Source organism: Phoxinus phoxinus (genome assembly GCF_949152265.1).
Source record: "Phoxinus phoxinus genome assembly, chromosome: 2".
Taxonomy (NCBI): domain Eukaryota; kingdom Metazoa; phylum Chordata; class Actinopteri; order Cypriniformes; family Leuciscidae; genus Phoxinus; species Phoxinus phoxinus.
This window is the reverse complement of record NC_136877.1, coordinates 44,415,601-44,441,798: the sequence shown is the minus strand read 5'-3', so window position 1 is coordinate 44,441,798 and position 26,198 is coordinate 44,415,601. Positions and strand designations below refer to the sequence as shown.

General features: G+C 37.4%; 2 protein-coding genes across 2 annotated transcripts in view; one reads left to right on the top strand and one right to left on the bottom strand.

The window, feature by feature from the left end:
* The window catches only part of csrp3 (cysteine and glycine-rich protein 3 (cardiac LIM protein)), a 347,838-nt gene that overhangs the window by 14,090 nt on the left and 307,550 nt on the right, over window positions 1-26,198 (top strand). The gene's annotated exons all lie outside the window — the stretch shown is intronic.
* The window catches only part of prmt3 (protein arginine methyltransferase 3), a 74,023-nt gene that overhangs the window by 5,183 nt on the left and 42,642 nt on the right, over window positions 1-26,198 (bottom strand). The window contains exons 11-15 of the mRNA XM_079593590.1: window positions 24,806-24,884; window positions 18,228-18,415; window positions 15,139-15,225; window positions 5,864-5,914; window positions 3,177-3,264 (exon numbers count right to left, since the gene is read on the bottom strand). Coding sequence (XP_079449716.1) covers window positions 3,177-3,264; window positions 5,864-5,914; window positions 15,139-15,225; window positions 18,228-18,415; window positions 24,806-24,884 — 493 coding nt within the window. The remainder of the gene's footprint in view (window positions 1-3,176; window positions 3,265-5,863; window positions 5,915-15,138; window positions 15,226-18,227; window positions 18,416-24,805; window positions 24,885-26,198) is intronic.

Sequence of the window (26,198 nt, the reverse complement as noted above, 5' to 3'; positions counted from 1 at the left end):
ATGCTTTTGCATTCACACTGTTCCTGGTTGTAAAATTAGCGACCAGTGCTCAGTCCACTTTCCATTCACAATTCTTTTTTTTCTTTAGATTTTAAATTACATTTTGATTATATGTTTGCTGATTTATATGAGGAGAGAGAGTGTTATCTATACAGTATATATTTGTATGTAAACAACATACATAAAACAACGTCATATTCGTTTTCAAACAACGAAATATAAATGTTTTAACTTTGAGAGACTTCAGAAATCAATATTTGGTGGAATAACCATGATTTTCAAATCACACCTTTCATGTGTGTTGGCATGCTCTCCACCAGTCTTCCACATTGCTGACTTTATGCCACTCCTGGCACAAAAAAAAGTAGCTCGGCTATGTTTTATGGCTTGTGACCATTCATTTTCCTCTTGATCACATTCCAGATGTTTTCAATGGGGTTCAGGCCTGGAGATTGGGCTGGCCATGACAGGGTCTTGATCTGGTGGTCCTCCATCCACACCTTGATCGACCTGGCAGTGTGGTATGGAGCATCGTCCTGCTGGAAAAAACAACCCTCAGAGTTGGGGAACGCTGTCAGAGCAGGAGGCAAGTTTTCCTCCAGGACAACCTTGTGCGTGGCTTGATTCATGCACCCTTCACAAAGATGAATGTGCCCGATTCCAGCCTGGCTGAAGAACCACCAGATCATCACCGATCCACACTGTGGAGCTTGCAGGGCTCTCCAGGTCTCCGTCTAACCATTAGACGACCAGGTGTTGGGCAAAGCTGGAAATCGGACTCATCAGAGAAGATGACCTTACTCCAGTCGTCTACGGTCCAATCCTTTTGCAAACCTCAGCCTGGCTCTTTTCTTTGGTGAAGGGCTTTTTTCCTAGTATTGCACGACTTCATCCCTGCCCCTAGGAGCCTGTTTCGAACCATCCTCGCCGCGCACTTCACCCAGCTGCCGTCTGACATTCTTTTGTAGGTCACTTAATGTCATCCTACTGTCATCTGAATGAGTTGGCGGTCATCCCGGTCAGTGGAGAGTCGCTTTCGCCCTCTGCCGGTCTGTAGCTTGACCTTGTTCTTATGAACCGCTGTCTTTGAAAATTTAAGGATGAAAGCAACCTGACACTCACTATATCCATCTGCCAGTAAATCCAGAATTCAACCCTTTTTTTCCTCACTCAAATCTTATTTTTTTAACTCCTTTGGCATGGTCAATATTAATTATTTGATTCCAATTACTTTTGAAGTACAACTATCACTGTTTTTGCCATCCAGCGGGTCCTATTGCAAGAGGATAGTGATGACCACAGCAGTGGTTTTTATACTTTTCCTCGTTAAACGAGATTTGGTTCAGGTGATCACCTAATCAGTTCTTCATTAAGCAGAAGAGGTGTGGACACTGGAATGGAATGGCTGCCATACATGTAGAGATGCTAATTTAAGAAAAATCTCTTCATTTTGTCCAGAGCCATATGTATACATATGATTTTCTATTATTTTGTTTTCCTTATTCATTTTGCTCTTATAAATAGTTTTTAATAGTTTTATTTGAATTGTTCAATGTTTATGCTTTAATTGTTGCTAGTAAATATTACTAAAATGTATTGCTTACGTCTATTACAGTTTTTGGTTAGACTTTATTTTACGGTGTCATTGTTACAGTGCAATTATATATTTAAGTACCGAGTAATATTAATTAAGTACATGTACTTACTATAGAGTTAGGGTAGGATTAGGGTTTGGTTGAGGGTTAGTGGCATGTAATTATGCATAATTAACTGTTAATACTATTGTAAGCACATGTAACATATGTAACAAGGACACTGTAAAATAAAGTGTTACCCAGTTTTTAAATATATTGCTTAAATTTACTGATTTATGTCAAGTACACACACACTATATTTACACTGATAAGCCAAAATATTATGACCGCCTGCCCTGAATGTGTCCTGTGATCTCTGGCACCAAGACGTTAGATGAAAAAGAAAATGGGACTAATCAGATCCACTGCTCCAAGGTCCAGTTACAATGCTCATGTGCCCGTTGTAGAATGTTTTGATGGTGGACAGGGGTCATCAAAGGCACTCTGATTGGTCTGCAGCCACGCAGCCCCATACGCATCAAAGTGTGTTGCACTGTGTGATGTGACACATTCCTCCAAATAACCATCATTCAAATTTTGTGTGAGTACACAGTAGATCTTCTGTTGGCTCAGTCCAGACGGGATAGCGTTCGTTGCTCTCACGCATCTATGAGCCTTGGGCACCCAACACCCTGTCCTCGGTTTGTGGTTTGTCCCTCCTCGGATCACTGTTGGTAAATTCTCACCACTCCTGACCGAGAGCAACCCACAAGCCTTGCCTTTTCAGAGATACTCTGACTCAGTCGTCTTACCATAACAATTTGTCCCTTGTCAAAGTTGCTCAGACCTTTATTCCTGCACATCTCTCCTGCATCCAACTGCAATTGTTTGCTTACCATCTTCTAATCTAACCAGACCTTAATATGTGGCCTTGTAAGGAGATGATCATCGATATTTCCTTCAACTGTGACTGGTTATATTGTTTTAGCTCATCAGTGTATGTATATATATATATAAACGTTCACGTTTGTTTATTATATTATTTTGATTAATTCTATTAAATATTTTTTGATTTAATTAAAATTTTCCGGTATTTAAGATTTAGTAGCTACAATAATTACAAAATTTCTCAAAATCTCCACTCTAGCTCAATAAGCCCATTTAAAAATGTGTAAAAATTCCTTTGGTTAATCGGCATGATTCTCCAGACACTATATATATATATATATATATATATATATATATATATATATATATATATATATATATATATATATATATATATATATATATATATATTTATGAACAGCAAGAACAAACTGCATGGTTTATGTGGACTGGCCCTAGAACTGCTCAATCATGTGTCTATCTCTCAATGACTGACGGATAACCTGTGTCACCGTCTAAGAATCAACTGTCAGGCTAAAGAAAGATAAGATACACCTCCCTGTGACACATTTTTTGTGTGTTCTAAAAAAAGGTGATGGCTGCACATGTACTTGCCAGATCTCATCAGAGTTTGAACACAGACATCACTACATGCAAACACTGGTGTGGAGACAGCTAAAGCAACTAAGAAGTATTTGTGAACAGGGTACAAACCGGTTTTGGTAGGGATAGGACTTTCCAGTAAGAACACTGTCTGTTTCCAGTGAGTCTTGGTGCAGTCTGGAGCAGTGGAGAACATGACCTAAGATTCAAAACAAAACTGCATTAAAAAAAACAGTTTGTGTTAACATAAGGAAAATGCTCTTGCTCTGCTTTTCATCAGTCACTTTTCTTTCATATCAGTCACTTGTCTTGTAAAGAAAGAGAAGTGACTGATTCTGTAAGTGAATAAGTGGAAATAATCAGTTCTGTTGTCAACCTTCACCAGGAAAAGAGGTTCATACAAACAAATATTTACAAATACAAATAAGTAAATAAATATTTAGTTTTTTTAACATTAAAAAAGTTTTTCGCCTAAAAGAACAAATAAAATTGTTTAAAATGATGTACACTTGCATGAGATGCCAGTAATATGACTGGCAGAGAAAAAGGCTGTTTTATTCTACATAAGTTAAGTCAAGTCACCTTTATTTATATAGCGCTTTATTCAATAGAGATTGTTTCAAAGCAGCTTTATAGAGATAACAGAAAAATAATGATTCAATGATGCAAAAAGACTTCAATTCCGCACCTCTAAAAAGACTATAGTACACTGTTATTATTCAGGTGAAATCAGTTCGTTGTTGATTCAGTTCTGTTCAATAACTAAATTTCATTAATGAGGTGGCATAAAGTGGGTCATCTTGTCATGGTGAATACCATGATGAGATCACATTGCCAAATAATACTCACTTCATTTTAGGCCCTTTTTATTACCGGTAAGATGAGTTTTGGTCTATCGGATCACAAGAAGACGAGGGAGACACATTCCTGTTTACACCTTATGTTTGATCAGTCTCTTTTGTCCACTTTCAACCACTTCTGTCCTAATTTCTATGAGAGGAGGGTCTATGGGTGGGTAAATGTATAGGCTTTTTTAAGATCTTTCAATCTAATGGACATGGATATGAATGAGACGAGACCAGAGAAACACACGGAGAACAGCAGCTTTCGTTTCTGCTCTCACAGCCGCAAGACCAGCCGAACGCTGTGAGTGTGTTAGAAATCAGGAATGGTGAGAGAACATGAGCTTGGTACATTTTTCGTCTTGAACCCAAACTTGGGGCTTCAGACGACAAAGTATAAATCCCGTCTGGCTAGGTTGTTCTCATAATTTTTACACATTAATTCAGTAGACGAGAGTAGACGGTCTTTTATGGGTGTTTGAACACATTCGATCACATGAGTGTTTACACACGAAATCAATCCGGTCGAATGCGTTTTCAACAACCTCTGGAAGTGGTCAAAAGTGGACAAGCTCAAAAATTTTTAGACCCCGTTTACCTGCATTTAGCGACGTCCACTTGTGATCCGATCGACCAAAATGCATCTTAATACCTGGTGTAAACAGGGCCTCAGAAACCGAATTAAACCATTAATGGGTGACAAATATGCCTGTGATTAGGGCTTTTTTTTTTTACAAAAGCCTCATTAACCGAAAATGCTTGCTTTTGTGTGATGTTGCATCCAGGCTGATAGATGGGAGTTTAAAGTTCAGTGAAAATAATATGTAGAGCACATTAGTTGGCAATCGCGAAAGGACAGAGCTTCCTCTAACTCACACAAGGCCCCGCCGCATGTTGGGATCATAGACATGTATAAAGGCTAGATGGCTTACCGGCGCTGAGAGCCAATGGGACCCGACGACGTCACACGGCGGCCATCTTAGGACAGCACCGCTCGTCCAGTTATAACATTAAAGTCTATTGTGCATGTAGTGCTGAAATAACTATATTTTGCTCAATTTTCAACCGATTTTCAAACGGCTTGGTGTGTCATAAACGTCAGGGATGCGGCTATTTAACTGCATAGTTTGTGAAAAATTAATTTAAACATCGGCATCAGCACAAATCATAGCCACGTTAATAAGGTTTGTAATAAACCAAACCGTTTGTAAATCCGTCAAGAATTCAGCAAGTTACGAGCATTTGTCACTCACCTTCCATCCACAGCAGCAGGGAGCAGCTGCGCAGTCTCCTGACCTAAGATGGCCGCCAAGTGACGACACAGCTGACTCCGCCTTGAGCCATCTAGCCTTTATACATGTCTATGGTTGGGATGGCCTTGCTGAATACCGTGACCTTATTTAGATGGACTAACGGTGTCAAAAATACTCTCCAAAAAAATTGGTACACTAGGATGTTACCCTTTAAAAGGGTTCCAATGTGTACCATTTAGGCACTAATATGTACACTTTTGGTAGCGATATGTACATTTGAGGTCCTGATATGCACTCTTTAGGTACAAAACGAAAGGGTACTTGCCAGATTAAATTTCCCAGGTCAGAAAACACACTCACATAAATAAAATAAGGTCAGAGCAAACATAATTGTTGTAGTTATCCACCAGATCATTAACAAAACTCAAATGTCAAAAACAGGACAGAAGAACGCTAGACCCCCTCGACATCCTCTTGCTTAAACTCCCATTATCAGAACCCAGCGCACGATCGTTCTCTCAGTGGCTGATGGGTTTAGCTTATTTCATTGCATGTTCCAGTTGGCCACTGGAGGAAGGCAAATGCTTATTTCAGCATTTAGGTATGAGAGGCTGGCGATTGCATTGCGATTGCCTCGGGCCTAAAAGACGGCAAGGCGTGACCGCAATTGCTCGCTGTTAAACAGCACAGCACTATTGCTTACCTTGTTTCCACAGCTCTTGTCGAAGAAAATGTCAAAATAGCCCACGATGGCCTGGAATGAAATATGAGAGAGAGGTTAGAACATGACATTCTGGTAATGCTCACACTTGTTTTGGGCAGCAGGTAGTAATTAGCAAATGAGGGTAAAGGGAGGCATGTTGACAAGTGATTAAAAAAAGCAGTGTTGTAGAAAAGCTAAACATATATATTTTATTTATTAAAGACTACTGTTTGTATTCTATGTAAATACACACGGTGTAAATAACACTTTGTTGTGGAATTAAAAACTACCCTTTTTTTTGTCCCAACGTGCCCCCCAATGACAGTGGAGCAACTCTATCAATCTCAGGAGCATACTTGTAGTGGCGATGATGCAGAACTAATAGCTTTTAATCCTGACGCAGCTGACAACACGAGGGTCTGCTCGCTCACACAAAGAGCACGATCAATGAGAGGAGAAAGAGAGAGAGAATACACTGATAAAGAGAAAACAGGGCATACAGAGAGAGGTAAGCAAGACAACAATAGAGGGAAAGGAAAACACTCTAAAAGATGTTTTAGAAAAAAGCTGAGGTGACCAAATGTTAAATAAGATGTTTTGTTTTAGTCTTTAACTAACCACATTGGGATAATCTTCAGCCTTAACTCTTTTTAATGTAGTATTGTTTATAAAGCACCCTTGTGCTAAAAAATACAATAACATTAAAAAAAGAATAATAAATAAAATAAAATACAAAATAGCCATTTAAAAGTTTGCCCACAACTTGGACATTTACAGAATACATTGCAGGACAGAAGCTAAAATAACTTGTGAAATTGAACATTATTTTAACATTAGACCTTTTTAAGACCAACTAAAGACATTTTAAGGGATAAATTGAAGGGAACACAATATGTCAATGTTCTTTAAAGGTGCACTGTGTAATATTTAGGAGGATTTGTAGACAGAAATGCAACATAATATGCATAATGCTTTCAGTGGGGTGTTATCTACATACACCGCGGGTCCCCTTACATTGAAATAGCCATTTTGCGCCGACATGTTTCTACAGTGGCCCTAAACGGACAAACTACTACAGAGCGCGTTTCGTCACTATTTTGTTCTTCGTGTAAAGAAGCTCAGCGATTATAACACTGACACAATGATGAACAAGTAACAATAATATTCCCAATAACATATCGTTTTACTGAATAATAAAGTAGACATAATTTCTTAACTGTCTACTCTCTGCGGTCTGAGACGATGACATATTTTCCTGTCGGCCACTGTAACTTCTGTTGGTTGCATTTCGCAACCTCACCACTAGATGCCGCTAAAAATGACACACTGCACCTTTAAATGTAAAAGTTTAAGGAGAAACACTGAGCTGTATTAGAAACACTCCAGAGTTTGAAAGATATCCATTACTTTTTAATTCATTTTACAAACAAGATTCTTAAATCAAGATACATTTACTTGGAATGCTAAAATACATAAATATGAAGTCTTGTTTTCTGAGAAACAGTTAAAAATAAAGTGGGTTTATGTTTAAAACAAGAACAAATGTCTCACTTAATTTTTAAAAACATTTTTCAAGACATTTTAGTTTTGCATTTCAAGTAAATGTATTTTGATTTAAAGATGTTTAGATATTTGTATTGGAAAACAAAACAAAAGTACCAAGGAAGATATGCATTTTTTGTAATGCATGCAAATTTTAATGCCACGACTATGCATTTAATATTTTTTTGATGCCTTAGTTTGTGTAAGGGTGAATTAAGACTTTTTAAGACCTGCAGAAACCCTGTTCAAGGTTGCTTCATTAAGAAAGTTCATTATAAATGTACTTTCTGTCCCAGGCTTTAGTAAATCTTAAATGTGTAGACAGATAAACAGCCTCTTAAACAGCAACACATTATAAAAATCTAACACAATTCTCAAACCCAAGCAAATCACTTTTTATAGGAAATGACAGTTGAGAGCAAGAGACGTCACTCAGGGTGTGATGGGAAAAAAAAAAGTCAGGTCAGTGCAATTATGGATTGTAATGAACATTTATCAGTCATTATATGCAGCAATAATTACCAAATCAAGCTAATTGCTTATTGAATTTGTTAGGAAGAGTGGATTTGCGAGTAATTTGCCGCGCCAGAGATGAACTTTGACAACAGCTCATAAATATGATTGATTGGGGACATGCGTCATAACTTTCTCTTTTGATGACTCACATTGTTTACAAGTATAATATTTCAGGATGCAACCGTTCTTAAATACAATTAGCAAAACACAGAAATCCACTCAGAATGAGTCATTTATATTTGTATAATGTTTATTTAGTCATGAAGTTTTGTCATTTTAGAGAGGAATTCCCTGAATGAGAGGTTGCATGGCGCGCGCGCACGCGCACACACACACACACACACACACACACACACACACACACACACACACACACACACACACACACACACACACACACACACACACACACACACACACACACACACACACACACACACACACACACACACACACACAGAGAGAGCGCAGTCACCCTGTGAACTCCCAGGGGACACTGCAGTGATAATGTGAGCCATTCTGCCTGAAGTATCCCAGGGACCTTGTGTGGAGAAATAGAGCTCTGGCTTAATGCCTGTGTGTCCCTCTCCCTCCCATCTATTAATCCTCCTCTTTCTTCTGTTAAAACAGCTTTAAGAGGACAAAGCCACAGCAACATAATCAAGGGTTTAGTAGCACATCCACAAAGGACTTGTGTTCTCCATTGACACCACTTCATATGGGCTTATTTTTCAATAGGCAAAAAAACTATTATCCGTTTTAAACAGTATTAAATACATAAAAACACAAATGAATATATATAGGTGTATATATATTCCGGTTGAATGGGACACTTTTTGCCATTGTGATCCAATCAATCTGAATTCACCCCTATATATATATATATACATATATATATAGGGGTGACATACACACACATATGTATGTGTGTGCGCGCGCACGTCTATATATATATATATATATATATATATATATATATATATATATATATGCACACACATATACACACACACACAGTTATTGTAAAGTTGTTTGTCCTTTTAAATAAATACACACACAACTTTAAGGATTATAATCAATTATATTTATCAGCAGGGATATATATTATCTATTTATGGTTACATTTTAGATATCGTTGGCATTGTTAAACATAATTAAAAAGATTCAAGCATTTCCCAAAATTATTTCTATAATTAATCATAATTGGTATAATACACCTAGTGATTGCGATCCTCGTACTATCCATAAGTCAGTTATTTAAAACAAAAAAGCGCCGCATCTCCAAAGCCACTTTCCTTTAAATGGGTTCTTCCTTATTGTCAGCGTAAATTGCCCAGAAATGTCAACAGAAACTGGGACCCGACAAAAGAGGACGCGCACTGAAAACACGGGGGTCAGAGCCAAGTAACTCCCTGCCAGAAATAAACCCCCCGTTAACGCACTGTGAAGGAGCAAGAGCAGACACAAAAGCTCGTGTTGCGTGGGGAAAAGGGGGACAAATGGAGGAAACGGAGTCTTTTTATTCTCATCAAAGTGTTCAGCCTTCACACCCGGGGAATGTCGGAGATAAGTGATGCGCGCGAGCCGTTTTCTGGCCCAGGAGGAGGCGCACGGCGCAGCTCAGCGGCTACCTGGAGAACAGGTCCGGGGAAAATTAATAATTATCATCATCGCTAACACCAACGGGGAGCAATTCATCATCAAGCCCTTTCCAGCGCTATCATGTCGGAGCAGAGCGTGGTGCAGCCAGATACAATTATGCGGCGAGCTGCGGAGGAGGGAGAGCTAATGCGCTTTTGATGGGGTTTATTCACGCGTGCGAGGCGTCACACTCGACCACCTCGAGTTCTCCAACCCCCCCCCCAACACCCGGCGTCTCCCCTTATTCTGTGCACAACACACACCAATGCCACCGAAATTCCCATTCCCGCTATTCTGCTTTTCCCACAGTGTTCGACGTTCCGCCGCACTGGAAGCGAATACACAGGCTTTAATTAGAAGGGAAGGACATTACTGCAGAAACACTCACAGTAAAGTACACTTGAGTACAGACTGAGGCAGAGATGCTGGAAAAAGTGCTATCATTAGTTAGAATTATAACCTTTTATCCTTCAACACTTTTAGTTTTGGTTCTAGAACCCTCAAATATTAATACAAATATAGGACTAATTATTATGAGCTGTAATTATAAAATAGACTTCATAAATTCACTAATCCAGGTAATAAGTGGCAAAAATGTAGCCTCCCATTAAACAGTTATCAACAGAATTAATGAATAATGGAAGACATGACCGTTTATGCAAGCATTTAACATTTGAAATTATGGTTATGGTGCTGTATGCTCTAGTCTACATATAATTTTTTTTATACATCTACAGATATATAAGAATAACATTTGACTTCCTTCATCCTGGTAAAATCTACAGGGTTATGTATGCACTACTGCCATCATGGCTCTAGTTTGACACTGTGTGCCGGAACTAGCACTGTTAAAATAGCCTCACATTAGAGTAATTATAGTCTCCCTTACAGAGTAAAACACAATCATTCATGCAACGGATTAATATATGAGCACATTAAAATGCAAAACAACTGTATTTATCATGTAGGGTGAATTCAGGTTAATTGGGACACCTATTTCCCCAGTCATTTCAATGGCAAAAAAGTGTCCCAAATCAACCGGAATTCACCGCTACGTGTGAAGTACAGTATGTACGAATGGTACGGTAATGACTTGGTAAAACTTGATTTTACAGCCATTGTGAAAAAGTTTTCCAAAAAGTATTAGCATCTTTCTCCAAAATCTCACAAAAATATTTCATTGATATTTTAAACCGCCCTGTACACACTGTTCTGTTAAAACAAGTTAGCTTGGATGTTTTATCGTGCAAATGAAAAGACATAATGTGCCCACCAGAGCAACGGGAACAAAACAGAGTAAGAATTGCAGAATTGTTTGTATTCACACTTCCCTGCTGATAAACTAACAAGCACAGTAACAATCTTATGATTGTTTTGTGGCCCTTTATATTATAAGAAAGTGAGAAATATGCTTGATTGGATTGAGGGCGCAATAAGGCCTTTGTTGAGGTCAAAAACTAACAAAAAGTGTTTTTTACAAATTATTATGTATAGCCCAGGGATTTGACCATATCTAAAGCTGTCCCGCTGTCAGCATCACCCCATGTTCACTTACTGGAAATGTCACGTCAGCCATAAAAAAATGCAAGACGGGCGCATTTCATGATGCCACTGTGCTTTTCAACACAAACAAAATGCATGACGACTATGAAAGAAAACTATAACGATAAATGTGGCGTCCACACCAGCAGACGACATCTGTTAGTTCTAAGTGTGCACTGCAGTTTTACCGTCTGCCACTTTAAATGCTCAAGCTCTTTAAAACAGGATCGATTCTGATTGGCTCTCAACATTTTTATCGTTCATCAGCGGGAGAAAAAGTGATTCCAACGATATTGCTTTTCTGTGCCGTTATCATTACAGTTGTGGTGTGGACACTATTCTTTTATATTTAGAACAATATTTAGAACTATATATATATATATATATATATATAAAACATTATTATACTTATCGTCTTTGGTGTGAACGGCCTTTACACTCTCGTTCAAAATGTGAAAAAATGTATCTTATGCTCACCAAGGCTGCATTTATTTTATTAAAAAATACAGTAAAAACACTAATAATGTGAAATATTATTGAAATTTAAAGTAGCTGTACTAATATGTTTTTTAAATGTAGCCTAATGTATTCCTGTGATGCAAAGCTGAATTTTCAGCATCATTACTCCAGTCTTCAGTGTCACATGATCCTTCAGAAATCATTCTAATATGCTGATTTGCTGCATTTCTAATTATTATCAATGTTGAAAACAGTTGTGCTGCTTAATATTTTTGTGAAAACTGATATATTTTATTTAATAATTTTAATAGAAATAGAAAGTTCAAAAGAACAGCATTTATTTGAAATATACATATTTTTTTTGTAGCAATATAAAGTCCCGTCATAAATTCCAATTACAAGTTAAACACATTAGGACTTGCTAATTAGGTCAACTAATTCTTATAGCTTCTATAACCATTGCTTTGTCTCCACTGACATTTTACAAATACGGAGAAAACAAGCATTATCCCTACTTATTTTCCCCCCGTATACGATCATTACCAGTATTGCTCTTGTCACAGCTTGATGTAACATGAAGTGTCCTTAAGGCAAATCTCCACTGATGCAAACATTATGCACAACCATCTCGAGATGCGCTTCAACTGCAGTGCATAAGATGTGCCATGAACATCTTACACCTCAAACACAAGCTGTTGGTCCTCAATGTTAGCTGCGTAAATCTAGCAAACGTTTTGTCACATGACCACATATTTAGAAATATCCTATTATATACAGTAAAGCTGCTTGGCATAGAAAGATGTATATTATTTCAATATACAAATAACTATATGATTGTTTTAGCTTATTTTAATCATTTTAAGTTATATTGAGGCCCCTTTGAAAGTTAGCTGAGGTCCCTGGTTGAGAACCACTGCAAGAAATATTCAGAAATACATCCTAAATCTGAAATATAATTTCAGTTAGTTAGTTTTACCTCCATCTTATTTGTTAAATCCAATTTGGGAACTACAGTACAGTATACGAGTGGCGCAGCTTACCCCACTCTTCCCTATTACTTGGGCCAAATTTTCAAATGTGAGCTTAAAGATACACATTGAATGCGTCAAAATGAATCTGACACATTTAGAAGTGACACATTTTTTTCTGGAGGGAGGTAAAAGAGAAAGCAAGAGAGATACCGAGAGAGAGAGAGGTCGTCCCTGTGGAGTCGAGGACCAGAGCAACTGTACGAGCGAGCGTTATTTGTCTTCCGCCGGCCGAGCACGAGAGCGCAGGGTAGCGCTGTTCATTTAATGCAAGGTTAGGCAGCCTGATGTGATGAATGGACTGTCGGCGGGAGAATAAGTCCATGCACTCAATCATGGGGACGACAGCATTTTCCCTCCGTTTTTGGGGTGCCTCCATAATTACATGACAAAGCAGTGCAAAACAGGGTGCAGAATCCCATCTATGACTATAAACTGAATTTTTTTCATTATACTCAAGGATATGTAAAACGTGAAAATTGGTTTAACCTGCCTTTGATCTAAAAATAGACATTTTTTAAACGAGGAGGAAATCAGGATGTGCTTTTCCATTACTGGAGAACAGCAGAAAAATGAGACGATGTTTACAAACTCCATTAAATCCAGACTAACTCTGAGAGGGGAAGGGAGATACTAATAAAGTATTGATTAATCCATAAAAGCTATAACAAAGAAGCAGGGACAATAATGCTGGGACAAAACTGGGAGACAAAAGAAAAATTACACTTAAAATTTCAGTTGCTTTTTTTTTTTTTTTTTTTCAGTTGCCGTCTCTCACCAACTCACACTTTTCACTGACAAATACACACACACATACTCCAGAACATACTACCAGAAAATACACTCTGACATGAATGGTGACCTAGCAAACAATATCAGTTGAAAACAAATATCGGTTGAAAACAAAATGTCTTGAAAGGAAGAGTTCACATAGAACTGAAAGTTATGACATTATTTACTCACTTTTAAGTCATTCTGAACTTGTATGAAGAAAAAGAAACAACTCAAGAATGTTCACGCTGCTCTGCTTCCTTTAAAAACTGTTCAAAAACACTATTAACCCACAACTAAAAATTAGTAAAAATTACTACAAATTACTATTTTGAGGCCAAACGACATTGGCCTTCACATGTGTCGTCACCAGACACATTGCACCAGTTCGATTAAGCAATATAGACAATTGTATTGTACAATTAAGATGATTTTCCATGACTATTGACAATTAGAGTATTTGGAATATGCAATTCTGTTTAAAGAGTTTGGGGTTGGTAAGATTGTTTTAATGAAATTTAACAAAAATACAGTGAAAACAGTAATATTGTGAAATTATTACAATTTAAAATAACTGTTTTCTATTTTGATATATTATAAACAATTTATTCCTTTGATGACAAAGCTGATTTTCAGCATCATTACGCCAGTCTTCAGTCACATGACCCCCAGAAATAAATTGTAATATGCTAATTTGGTGCGCGGGAAGTATTTCTGATTATTATCAATGTTGAAAATAGTTGTGGAGTTTAATATTTTTATGAAAACCATGATCCCACCGCATCCCTAGGATTCTTTGAGGAATAGAGAGGTGAAAATAACAGCATTTATTTGAAATAAAAATAATTTTTTGTAACATTATAAGTCTCAACTGTCACTTTTGATCTATTTAAAGTGTTCAAATCTGCTTTTATGGAAGTTTAATGGTGTTTTATGGCCTTTTTGGAGCTTGACAGACATGGCCACAATGGATAGTTATTAAAAGGTACACTATGTAACTTTAACTAGCGGTAAAAAAAAAATATATATTGTTTTGGTGGTGCTTCGTCTGTGTGACAGTGTGGATGAATATGTTTATCCACACAGTCATAAAACATTCACTACTAGGCTTAAGAAATATAACCAGTTTAGATGGAAGGAAGCTGACTAGTTGAAGACGTAACTGTAGCTTTACCCATTAATAGACACGGTACTTCAAGCACAGCGCTACATCAACCATAATGAAATGACCCTTCACAATAGATAACGCTTTACAATTAACTCTGTTAGAGAGCTTCATATGGTTCAATAAAATACATTACTCACTTTTTGAGTAATAAAAACAGACAAAAACACATTTAGGAAAAAGGGATGGTGTATTGACTCAATTTAAATGTAGTTAATTTTGGGGGGAAATAAAAAAAAGAGTGCATCTGTAAATTGGACATGGCTATTTTTCATAATTGACCTTTTTGTTTTATAGTACTAGAATGACAAGTGTGAGATAAATATTCAGTCTATTTGACCTCACGCATGGAGTCATGCAGTTGAATTTAGGCCATGAAACAAAGTAAAACCTTTCACTGGCTGCCGTTACCTTCACCTGTACCTGAAAACCCATCTGTCCATCAAACCAGACTGATGTCTGAGCCACCGGACCCATCCCAGACATCTCCCCACCACTAATTAATCTTCACACCTGACAACCTTGATTAGCTCTGAAGATTGAAGTGTGTGTACGGCGGTCAATAATCACTGTTGTGTGCGAGTTTGTTTGTGTGTGTTGGATCTACTCACTGTACAGAATGTGCTGGCCGTTATCTTCAGAGAGAAGCCTACAGTGAAATCCAGCTCAGAAACAGTCACAGTGCCACAGTCAATAGCCTAGAGAGGGACACACACGAACAAAACTTCTTTAATTATCTTATAAAGTAACAGAGATGGCTAAAACAGAGATAGAGGTCACAATATGGTTCTTGGACAGCTAACACTGGATATCAATAGACATTCAAGACCATTTTAGACTTAGATTTGTTTTTACTTTACTTTTTGTTGATAAATTATATGATCTCAACTTAGCAACAAAAGAGCACATAATATATTGGAGCACATGCACTAGTTTTTAAGTGCTTGATGGAATACATTTTTTTAAAGAACACAATACAACAAATAAATAATACTTTAAATTATACTTGCTGTAAATAAAAAGCTAGTAATGTAGGCGGAATGCAAGAGGATTGGCATAATGATTACTACTTTTAAATCATAATTACATTTTACAATATTTGTAAATGATTTAAATAATTGAATTTAAGATTGTTAAATAGAATTAAACCTCTACATAACAAAAATGCAATAAAACCCCTTTAAATATCATAAAGCAGTAAATGTGTCTAGTTTAAGAGGAAGACGTGTCATTAATGTCGTAAGAGGAATTCCACGCTAGAATGTGTTCATTTAATGGAACTCTGACCACCGTTAAATGGCGTTATTGGGGTGGGATCAGTGAGATAATGGAAGTAAGATGTGCAATGTTTCAGCACAGAGAGGAAATGATGGATTTCTGCATTGAATTTTCATTATTGCTTATGTTTGAGACATTTAATGATCAATGTCAGGCAATATAATGAAATTCAGCCCCCATGGTTGAACATACGGGTACAATTGGTCTGATTTTTCTGAGAAGACGCAATGAAAGAAATTTGCAAAAGCTTTGTTCAATCTACTCTTAAAGCCTGTTTACAGCTGGTATTAAGATGCGTTTTGGTCGATCGGATCACAAGTAGATGAGGGAGACACATTCCCTTTTACACCTGGTGTTTTAATCCGTCTCTTTTGTCCACTTTCAAACACTTCTGTCCTGATTTTTTTCACACACACACAAAAAAAATCAGATCTTTTGAACGCAATTGCTAACGCAAGTTAAATTTGAATGCGACCGAAAATGACAGAGAAACACAAGAAGAGCATCAGATTTTGTTTCTGCTCTCACAGCCGCAAGACCAGCCGAACGCTGTGAGTGAGTGTTTGAAATCAGGAATGGTGAGAGAACATTGTGCTTGGTACGTTTTTCATCTTCAAAACTAAACTTAGGTCTTCAGTCGACAAAGATTAAAATACCGTCTGGCTAGCGCGCTTTCCATAATGTTTACGCATTAAGTGAGTAGCCGGACGGTCTTTTGTGGCTGTTTGAAGGCATTCGATCACATGAGTGTGTACATACGAAAGCAATCCGGTCTAATGCGTTTTTGACTACCTCTGGAAGTGGTAAAAAGTAAACAAGTTCAAAACATTTTAAACGCTGTTTACACCTGTATTTAGCGTCGTCTACTTGTGATCCGATCGACCAAAACGCATCTTAATAAATAAACCGGGCCTAAATAATAAATAAACAGGTTTAACTTAATAAACAGGGCCTTAGTTTTCCCGTTAAAAATGTATCTACTGTTTCATCACATTTCAATGTAACTATACAGTAGCTCTCGTGGAAACACCTTAAAAAAAAAAAAACTTAAAAAAAACATACAAACATGTATTAGTGTTCATTTTTTTCTCAGATTCATCGGTGGCATCTTCCACTTAAATATTTTTTTGGGGGGGAAAAAAATCACAGGAAGAACAACGTTAAGCATATGTGTGTTTTTCCTCATAAGTGTTTGTACAAAGCCAAGGCAGGCAGTGATAAGTAATGGTGAAGTTTACCAAGGAGGACTTTAAATAAGGATTAGAATAATCAATCAGGCATTCTGTCACAGACGGCCTCCGAGGCTTTACTTCCTCTTAAACGTCTCTCGCTCTCTGCTCACAATCTGTCACTCCCTTCTCTTCATCTTCCGCTTGATCCTACCTACGGTTTCCCCCTCCTCCCTCCATCTCAAAACAAGGCCACAACACAGGAAATTGGCTTTCTGTCCAGCCCAGGCTCAATTAATTAGGGATTCAGGTGAGCTAATGAGTTGCACCAAATCCAATAAGACAGACACCGTTATATAGTTTAAAAGAGGGGATTAGTAACCAGATAATTCAGACGTGTAGGAATAGTTCACCCAAAAATGAAAGTGACAGTATAAATCACCATCCACTTTTGTTGTATGGAAAAAAAGCAGCTTGGATATGTCCAAAAATTTGCTGATGGTGTTCTCTGGGAAAATCATAAGGGTTTGGAATGACCAGTTAAATTTTTGGGTAAACTTTCCCTTTACACTACCATTGGGGTCGGTAAGATTTTTAAAATATTAATAGTCTCTTATGCTCACCAAGGCTGCATTTATTTGATCAAATATACAATAAGTACAGTAATATTATTAATAAAATGGTAGTAATGTGAAATATGATTAAAATTTAAAATACATTTTCTATATAGAAAAATATATTTTATAATGTTATGTAATTTATTTCTGTGATGGCAAAGCTGAATTTTCAGCATCATTACTCCAGTCTTCAGTGTCACATGATCCTTCAGAAATCAGCTGATTTAGAGCTCAAGAAACATTTCTTTTTATTATCAATGTTGAAAACAGTTGTGCAGCTTAATATTTTCAGGGAAACCATTGTATTGCTGAATAAAAGCATTAATTTCTTTAAAAATAGAAATCTTACTGACTCCAAATGTTTGAAAAGTAGTGTATGGAGCCCAACCCATCTGCACTGCGATATTATTCAAAGTGAATATTTACATTTACATGTGTTCATTTGGCAGACGCTTTTAGCCAATGAGACTTGAGGAACATCACAAGCACAAAAGAGAATGTGTTTTTCCTGAAGACGCACTATTAAATCTCGATAGATGACATGCTTCACTGGGCCATTCAGAATTAACTCATCATTTCGCTGATAGTTCCCTTCGGACTTTTCTAGAAAGACACGAATAAAGTCCGTCCTCTTACCTTAATCACCGCGGGCTCTGAAATGACCGTCTCGGGCTTCAACACCTCCACTACAGCTTCTGGTATCACAGCCTTCTTCATACACATCATCTTGAACCCATACACATCATCCCAGAATGCAATGCGGTTACTGTGTTTCTCAGTGTCCCCCACCGCCGCCAGGCTGATATTGCATCGGTCCGGAAAGACTGAAAAGAAAGATGATGAATGAAAGTGAGTGAAAGGCATCCACTGCAGGGCTTACATATGATATATGTTCAAAGTCAAACGAAGCTCTCATGAGTCAATACTTTACATGACAAGAACATTATTCATTTAGCAGACACTTTCTTATCCAAAGGCCCATACTTATGGGCCATTTACTCTACAATGTTTTCAACTAAAAATGTTTTGGCCGTTCGTTTAAAAGACAACGCCGTTTTGGGGGCCTGAAAACGCAAACTTTTGAAAAAGGGTTTCTAAGTGCAAGTTTTCAAACAATACCGTTATCGTCTCCATGTAAACTACAAAAACACACCAATTTGTGAAAACGGTGACGTCATGCGCATGCGAATTATGTGTTAGGCGTGTAGTGTTTCTTTACAAAGTGATATCGCCAACTACTGGCCTGGCATGAATAATACAGCGTTTGGTAACACTTTATTTAAAGCTACACTGTGTCATTTTTTAAGTTGCTTCTTAGCAAAAACACTTTGTTCTTTCAAAATGATATGTGCTCATTAATGTATAATTACTTCTACCGACTAATCAAGTATTCTCGTAAGCGTAGAATCTGCCATTTATAATACATACGGGTGAGCTGCTCGAATGGCGGAAGCCATGTCAATACGGACACCGTAGGAGTTAAAACGCCCACGGAATGGGAGGGGCTAGAAAGTAATATTCAGTTGGTAGTCATATACAATTTCACCGCTAGATGGGAGTAATTCTTACACAGTGTAGCTTTAAAGGTGACGTAATAACACGTTACTACATGTACTTACTATACTGATAATAGTAAATTATGCATAATTACAAGTAACCAAACCCTAACCGTAACTCTATAGTAAGTACATGTGGATAGTTAATATTACTCCGTACTAATTTGAGTAAGCACAATGTAACTACATCACCTTAAAATAAAGTGTAACCCAGTGTTTTAGTCATTTTTACGTCCATGTGAACGGGGATCGTATTGACAACGTTGTCGTCTTTATCAGAAAAAATGCTTCCGTTTTTAGTACATCGTCGTCGTGTAAACGTACCCTTAGATTGACCTTCTGGGGTTTAAACCCACAACCTTTGGCTTATCGGCCCGGAACCACTAAGCCATGTCACATCCATTAAAAGATTTATGCGCAGCTTTTCAGATCTCTGGTGCAGTGGTTAGCTCACATGATCTAGACATATCTGGGCCACACTGCTCCCAGGGAAGCTGGTTCGAGTCCATTAAACTCGAAATGACTCCAATTAAATGTCCTACATTTGTAAACTTTGACTGCATATTAATTTGTTGGCATTAAATATACAAGCACTGAATGTTTGAACAAATTCACTGGCAAGAATCAAAGAAAAAAAAAGGCAAACGAAGAAAAATCTCTCAAAACTACTTGGACACATCGGTTTGAATGTGCCGTAATTATGACAAGGCATAAAGTAGATTAATGCACCTATCAATAGACTTTTCAAACAAGAAAAGTGAAAACTGTAAATGTGTTTGATACACACTGATTAAAAAAGCCAAGATACTTTCAATTAAAACTGAAGCAGTATACTAAAAACTAAAAATATAACTAGTTTTTACAACAAATTGTGGCTTTATATAACTGATAACTAAAGCGTAAGGAACGGCTGGACATTGTCTGGGGCGTATTAGACCTCATCCTTTACACAAATGAGCACATCTATCATGAAATGGTAAACCACAGCCCTGACGCTCTCATTCAGTAATGTTTCAGTCGTTTCCAGCGCTGGTAAATGTCCCTGTGTGATGATGTTAATGGTTACCAAGCACATGCTTCTGGCAAAAAAAAATCTAAATTCAACTGATAGTCATAATCATAAAAACTCTGCATCTATCAGTTCTTAATGTCCTTTACGTTTGGCCATCAGAGACAAACTAAAAGCTGCAGTGCGTTTATTTCATGCTACTGGAGAAACCAGACATGAGACATCACTAATATCTACACACTAAACATCAGGAGATCCTGAATGTGAGAATCATTTGTTTTCTCTTCTCTCAGCCTTACTTTCATGTAATCAGTTGCATGTGCATAAAAGGGAAATCAGGGAAATTGTAACACTAAATACATTTTAAATTACAAACAAGCCTTATTGAGCATGTGTGCATTACGGCTGGAATACATTACACAAATTAAAATTTTTTAACAGATTTTAAAACACTAAGCATCATACACTTGTCGACTTTGAAAATAGCTACAGAAAAAAATTGGGCATCATGCACTAAACAATTGAGGATCACACACTACCAGACTTGAGACAAATCAAAACAATATGTGTTCTAAAATCGGCACAAAATATCAAACATAAATCGGGGGGTGAGAATCTGGGGAAAATGTACAACACAGTTGACAGAAAACCCCTGTTTTTCTTCTTTTGGCAGAAAAAAGTAAGTGATGTTTATAACAAATTATAAATAAAAAAATAGATTTCTAGGTATAAAATGTGTATGTATAAAAAATTTAAAATGTATAAAAAAAATATTTTTTTTATTCGCTGTATATGGCTGTAGCACTAGTAAAAAAATTATCATATATATTTAATTAGTGCACCTAATTTATTTTAAATAATTAAATACTATAATAATTAAATAACTGAAAATATGAATCTTGTACTTAAGTGACTAGTTAAATAAAGCTAAAAAACATAAATAAAAGTAAAACTTATGTATACATATATTACAATTTACAATATTTAAACATAGTAGGCTATATATAGTATTATGTAATATGGCCAGATGCTTATAATAGTACACAAAAAAAATCATCTTAATGTTTCTTGTAATTAGATGTGTAGGGTGAAAATCAAAAAACAGCCATTTCAAAACAGACAGTCCCATTAACTCTGTCCTACGCTTCAAAAGAGAAATCCATGATGGACTATATCTCACCAACTTTGTGTGACCTTTAATCAAGGGTTAAGGGTGCACATTCACTCTCCTGCACCATAATAAAGTGTGTCCCATCAAAATCTAGTCTCCCGTGTGACAGAATCGTGACTGGCATGTTATAACCTCCAGCCTGTACCTTAAAGCCTTCGCTGTGACCCTGTGGGTGTCACGTAGGGTGAAAAACCACACACACACACACACACCTGGAGTGGATTTGTCACCTCATTTTCTCTGATTAGTGGAGCTATGAGTGATTGTCTTGGGAGACGCATGTAAGCACTGATTGGGTGGTACACAGGACCGTCCCGCACCTGAACAGGGAGTGGAGGCTAGAGAAAGAGAGAGAAGGGGGCGAGGGAGAGGGTGGGGTGGGGGGTAGTGTCCCAAGATTCATAGCTTTGACATCTGCGTCCTTCTCGACTCGGTGCTCATGGCCCGTTTGTCAAGCACCCCCCCTCCGGTTCCTCTTGAGGGCAGCCGTGAAGAAGAGGGTAGTAAGAACAGGGGGTGGAAAAAAAGCATCCACTGATTAAAGCGAAAGCACAGACCACGTTTCAGGATGAAGAGAAAGGTTAATAATATGAGGTATAAAGGAGAGAGAGGGAGAAACGAGGTTATAGTGGCAGGGGTAAGTAATGTTGATCTGACACAGTGCAGAGCTGCCACATGATGGGCCATTATATCAATCTGCTTCACACCAGGTATACATGGCTGCGGGCTTTCCGACTGAGCTGAAAAATAGAAACGCGCTGCCTCACTGGACGACTCGGTGCTATTCCGCCTGTGCCTCTCACATTTCTGGATTTCCTAGCACATATATATGCATAAAATGGATTTTCAAATGTTGATGGCTCATCTTGCATGCAACAGATTTTGTCCAATAAAATTGGAATGACAATGTGCATCAAGGTTGCATTAAATTAAAGTAAAAGTAAAGACATTTCTACTGTTACAAAGTATTTCTATTTCAAATTCAGTTTGTTCTATTCATCAAAGAATACTGGGAAAAAAATATTCATGGTTTCAACAAAACTGTACTGTGATGTTACAGAAATGGAGTGAAACAGTTTCTTGAATGTAAGGCGGGGCTTGATTTTGTCCATTGGAAATTGATTGGACAGTTGGAGTTTGCTATTGCTGTGATGTCATTTGAGTGATAGGTTGCCCCGCCCTCGTGCCAGTAAACGCATCATCAGAGAAGAGAAGCGATGTCACTGGATATTACGAAAGCACATGAATTAAAAAAAGGTAATGATGTGCACGGAAAATAATTTATAATACGGCAGTATTTCAATATCTATCTATCTATCTATCTATCTATCTATCTATCTATCTATCTATCTATCTATCTATCTATCTATCTATCTATCTATCTATCTATCTATCTGCACATACATACATAATACATTTATATATTTTTATATTATATGCATAAATATCTGTTAGGTCAAAACATTTTTTGGAGGTCCCTGAAAAGTACTCAAATAATTAAAGTCCCCTTGTAGTCAATGTATCCCTTAAAAAACTCATATTTGATCACGAAAATGACATATTTAAGTGTTTTTTCCTTGAAAAAAAAAAATCTTCATGCCTTAAAATAGCTTGAATGTAACTCTACGCCCTTGCCTCGTTTAGTATACGCGGTCCTATGAATATGCAAATGAGCCCCGCCTCCACTCACTCACAGCAGCTCAGAGATCCACTCGTTGACGATCACACTTTGATCTTATTGGTCACAAGGTAGTTTGTGACGTCAGAAACACCAGCGATTTCAAACCGTGTTTTTGAGACTGCAGTGAACCAAAGACAGTTTTAAGGAGAAAATACTCAGCAATGGTGTTGACTTATGAATTTGAACATGGTTTGTCTTAAAGCATATTAAAAATGCCACATAGACATTTAAACAACATTAAAATCTGGATTTTCACCACAGGGGGACTTTAATAGAATAAAAAAAGTGACTGGAGTCATTAAGTGGAATCGTCATCATAACTAGAATCGTTAAATCCCTAACAATTCACATCCCTACCCATCCTCAATCCCATGATGCTGTAAAGATCAGGAGAGTGTAACATTTCCTGTGTCAAGATCCTTGAAGTCATAATTCATCCAGTCAGCGTGTGCACTGCGTACCACCGAATCTCCTCAGCATCTGTTCACTTAAACCTCCACAGTGGACAAGAAAATGACGCAGAGCCACAAGACACATGCAGCATGTTTAACATCCACTTCCACACCGTCCACAACCTTAGTCTGGATGCTGCGGTTTCCCGAACAATGAAAGACAAATATGTTTGTTTTCTGGTATCTAGAAGGTGAGTGCCCAAGGACTGCTTAGTTATTCATCAGTTGCTTTAATTTATGTTTTATTGACGCAAATCAATATGTAGTAAAAGGCAGCGCAGCATGCAGGGTGTGAGATAAGAGACAACACCTGGAAAACACGCAGAACATTATGCTGTAAACTAAGCAAGTGTGAAAGGTGGTTCTACAAACCTGCAGTGTAAAGAAAGACTGTGGTGGAAGGACTTTTGCAAATATAAAAGTATCCTAAACTGCACTGAATTATAAGGAGTTAAATGCAGTGTTTCCCACAGCATAGCAAAATAAATCTTATTTATTATTTTATCCTTAATATTTATATAAAGTCGTGATTTTTGTGCAAGAATGATCATTTGGAAGTTAGAATGCGTTAAGTTTCAGGAAATGTTTTCAAAAATTGTTTGCTATAATAAAACTAAAATGAATTTGATTTTGTCCATTGGAAATTGCTTGGACAGTTGGGGTTTGCTATTTCTGTGATGTCATTTGAGTGACAGGTTGCCCCGCCCTCGTGCCAGTAAACGCATCATCAGAGAAGAGAAGCGATGTCACTGCACATGCTTTGATTAAAGATTATGAGAGCATATGAATTTTTAAAAAAGTAATAAAGTACGGCAGTATTCGATAAAATTCTATCCATCCATCTATCACGAATTTAAAAAAGGGAAAAACAGATTTTCAAAAGTATGTAGTTAAAACTTAAAAAATAAAAAAACAAACAAACATATTAATCTCTTAATGGTTTGTAGCCACCTTAAGCCAATAAGGCACATTAAAACCAACAAATTCTCAACACACTTCTACACCAATTTTTTATTGGTTATGGTCACGATAAAGGGGGAGGCTAAATAATGTTCAACACCACACCATTTTCATGATAACACCTCTTTGTAATGTCCCTGCAAGGGAAACAAACACACACACGCTAACTCATCTTTCATCGTTGTAGACAGCCCTGATTCAGTCTGTATGGAATCCTCCTATTAAAATAAATGAGGTCTGTTTGATAGACCTTGAAAATAAAAACCCCACTATGAGAGATGGGCTCACTGTGTCCCATAAGTAAAGAAAACAATTTGTAGGTCTGGCCAATGACCTCCCAGATACCCCTTATCTCAGAATGCTGGAACATGCGCATTTGACTCACCCAAACCGTCTTCTGCAAGGTACCGATCTCTGGCGTAGAGCACGGAGTCTAGCATCGACTCAAATAGGAGGAAGTAGCCCTAGAAAATGACAAAATGGGGGAAAGATACACATAAAAGGCCACCGATCACATGCATTCGGATGTAATATTGGAGCAATGTATTACATTTTAGAGGATTTTAAAACTTTATGCGAAATATATACACATAATGTGACCCTGGACCACAAAACCACATGAGTCAATATTTGGAAATTGAAATTTATACATGACACGAAAGCCGAATAAATAAGATTTCCATTGATGTATGTTTGTTAGGATTTGTTAGGATATGAGAATATTTGGCCGAGATACAAAATTTTGGAATCATCAAAACATTGAGAAAATGGCCTTTAAAGTTGTTCATTTATGTTGCCGATTGTGCAGCATCCACTCACAAAAATAAATGTTTTATATCTTTACGGTAGGACATTTACAAAATATCTTCAAGGAACATGATCTTTCCTTAATATCCTGATGATTTTTGCCGTAAAAGAAATATCGATAATTTTGATACACACAATGTATTGTTGGCTATTGCCTCAAATATACCCGTGCGACTTATGACTGGTTTTGTGATCCAGGGTCTCATATATTCACCTTGCTTTTCTAGTTAAAAATGACACATTTTGGGGTTACATGAATTTCATTTATATTCAAATTGCAATTCTGAATCATGTTTGCTACATCAACTCACATTCAATAAAAAAAATTGCATTCTTAATTATATTCTGAATTGTGCACAACCAAGTGTTCAATGAAGCAGCATTTCTATCCCATATGGGATATCCATTATGAGACAAAAATGCTGCTTTATTTGCAAAGATTTTTGCTGAAATTAAATATGCAGTAAGTTAGACACAAGCTCTTTTGACTTAGGACAGTGAGAAACTGCCCAGATTAGAGCACCCTAGCAACCACCCGAAACACCTGAGCAACAGAACATCTCCACAGAATCCCTTAGCGACCGCCTGGCAATCACGACTTCAGCCTGAGCAAGCACAACTCACACCTTTTTTTTTTTCTTCAGAGAATGTAAGCAAACTAGTTTCAAAAGTAACATTTGGCATTCCTCATTCCCCTCTGGCTCTCACACAAGCATCCGCAATCACCGATATCAAATGCAAGACCTCTGGATTTATGAGACCTTAACACAGCGCCCGCTTTAAACATATGCATGGCCACCCAGCATCCCGTTTTATTGCACTGACCCCTCACTGACACCGGTTCTGCATGAGTAGCTGGCACGTCACCTCCTGAGTTATTCTATTATTGCTCAACTGCAGCTTCAGCCACGTCTCGCTGGATGCTTGCTTCATGCTTGTTCTGAGCTATCTAAAAAAAAGAGGGATAATCA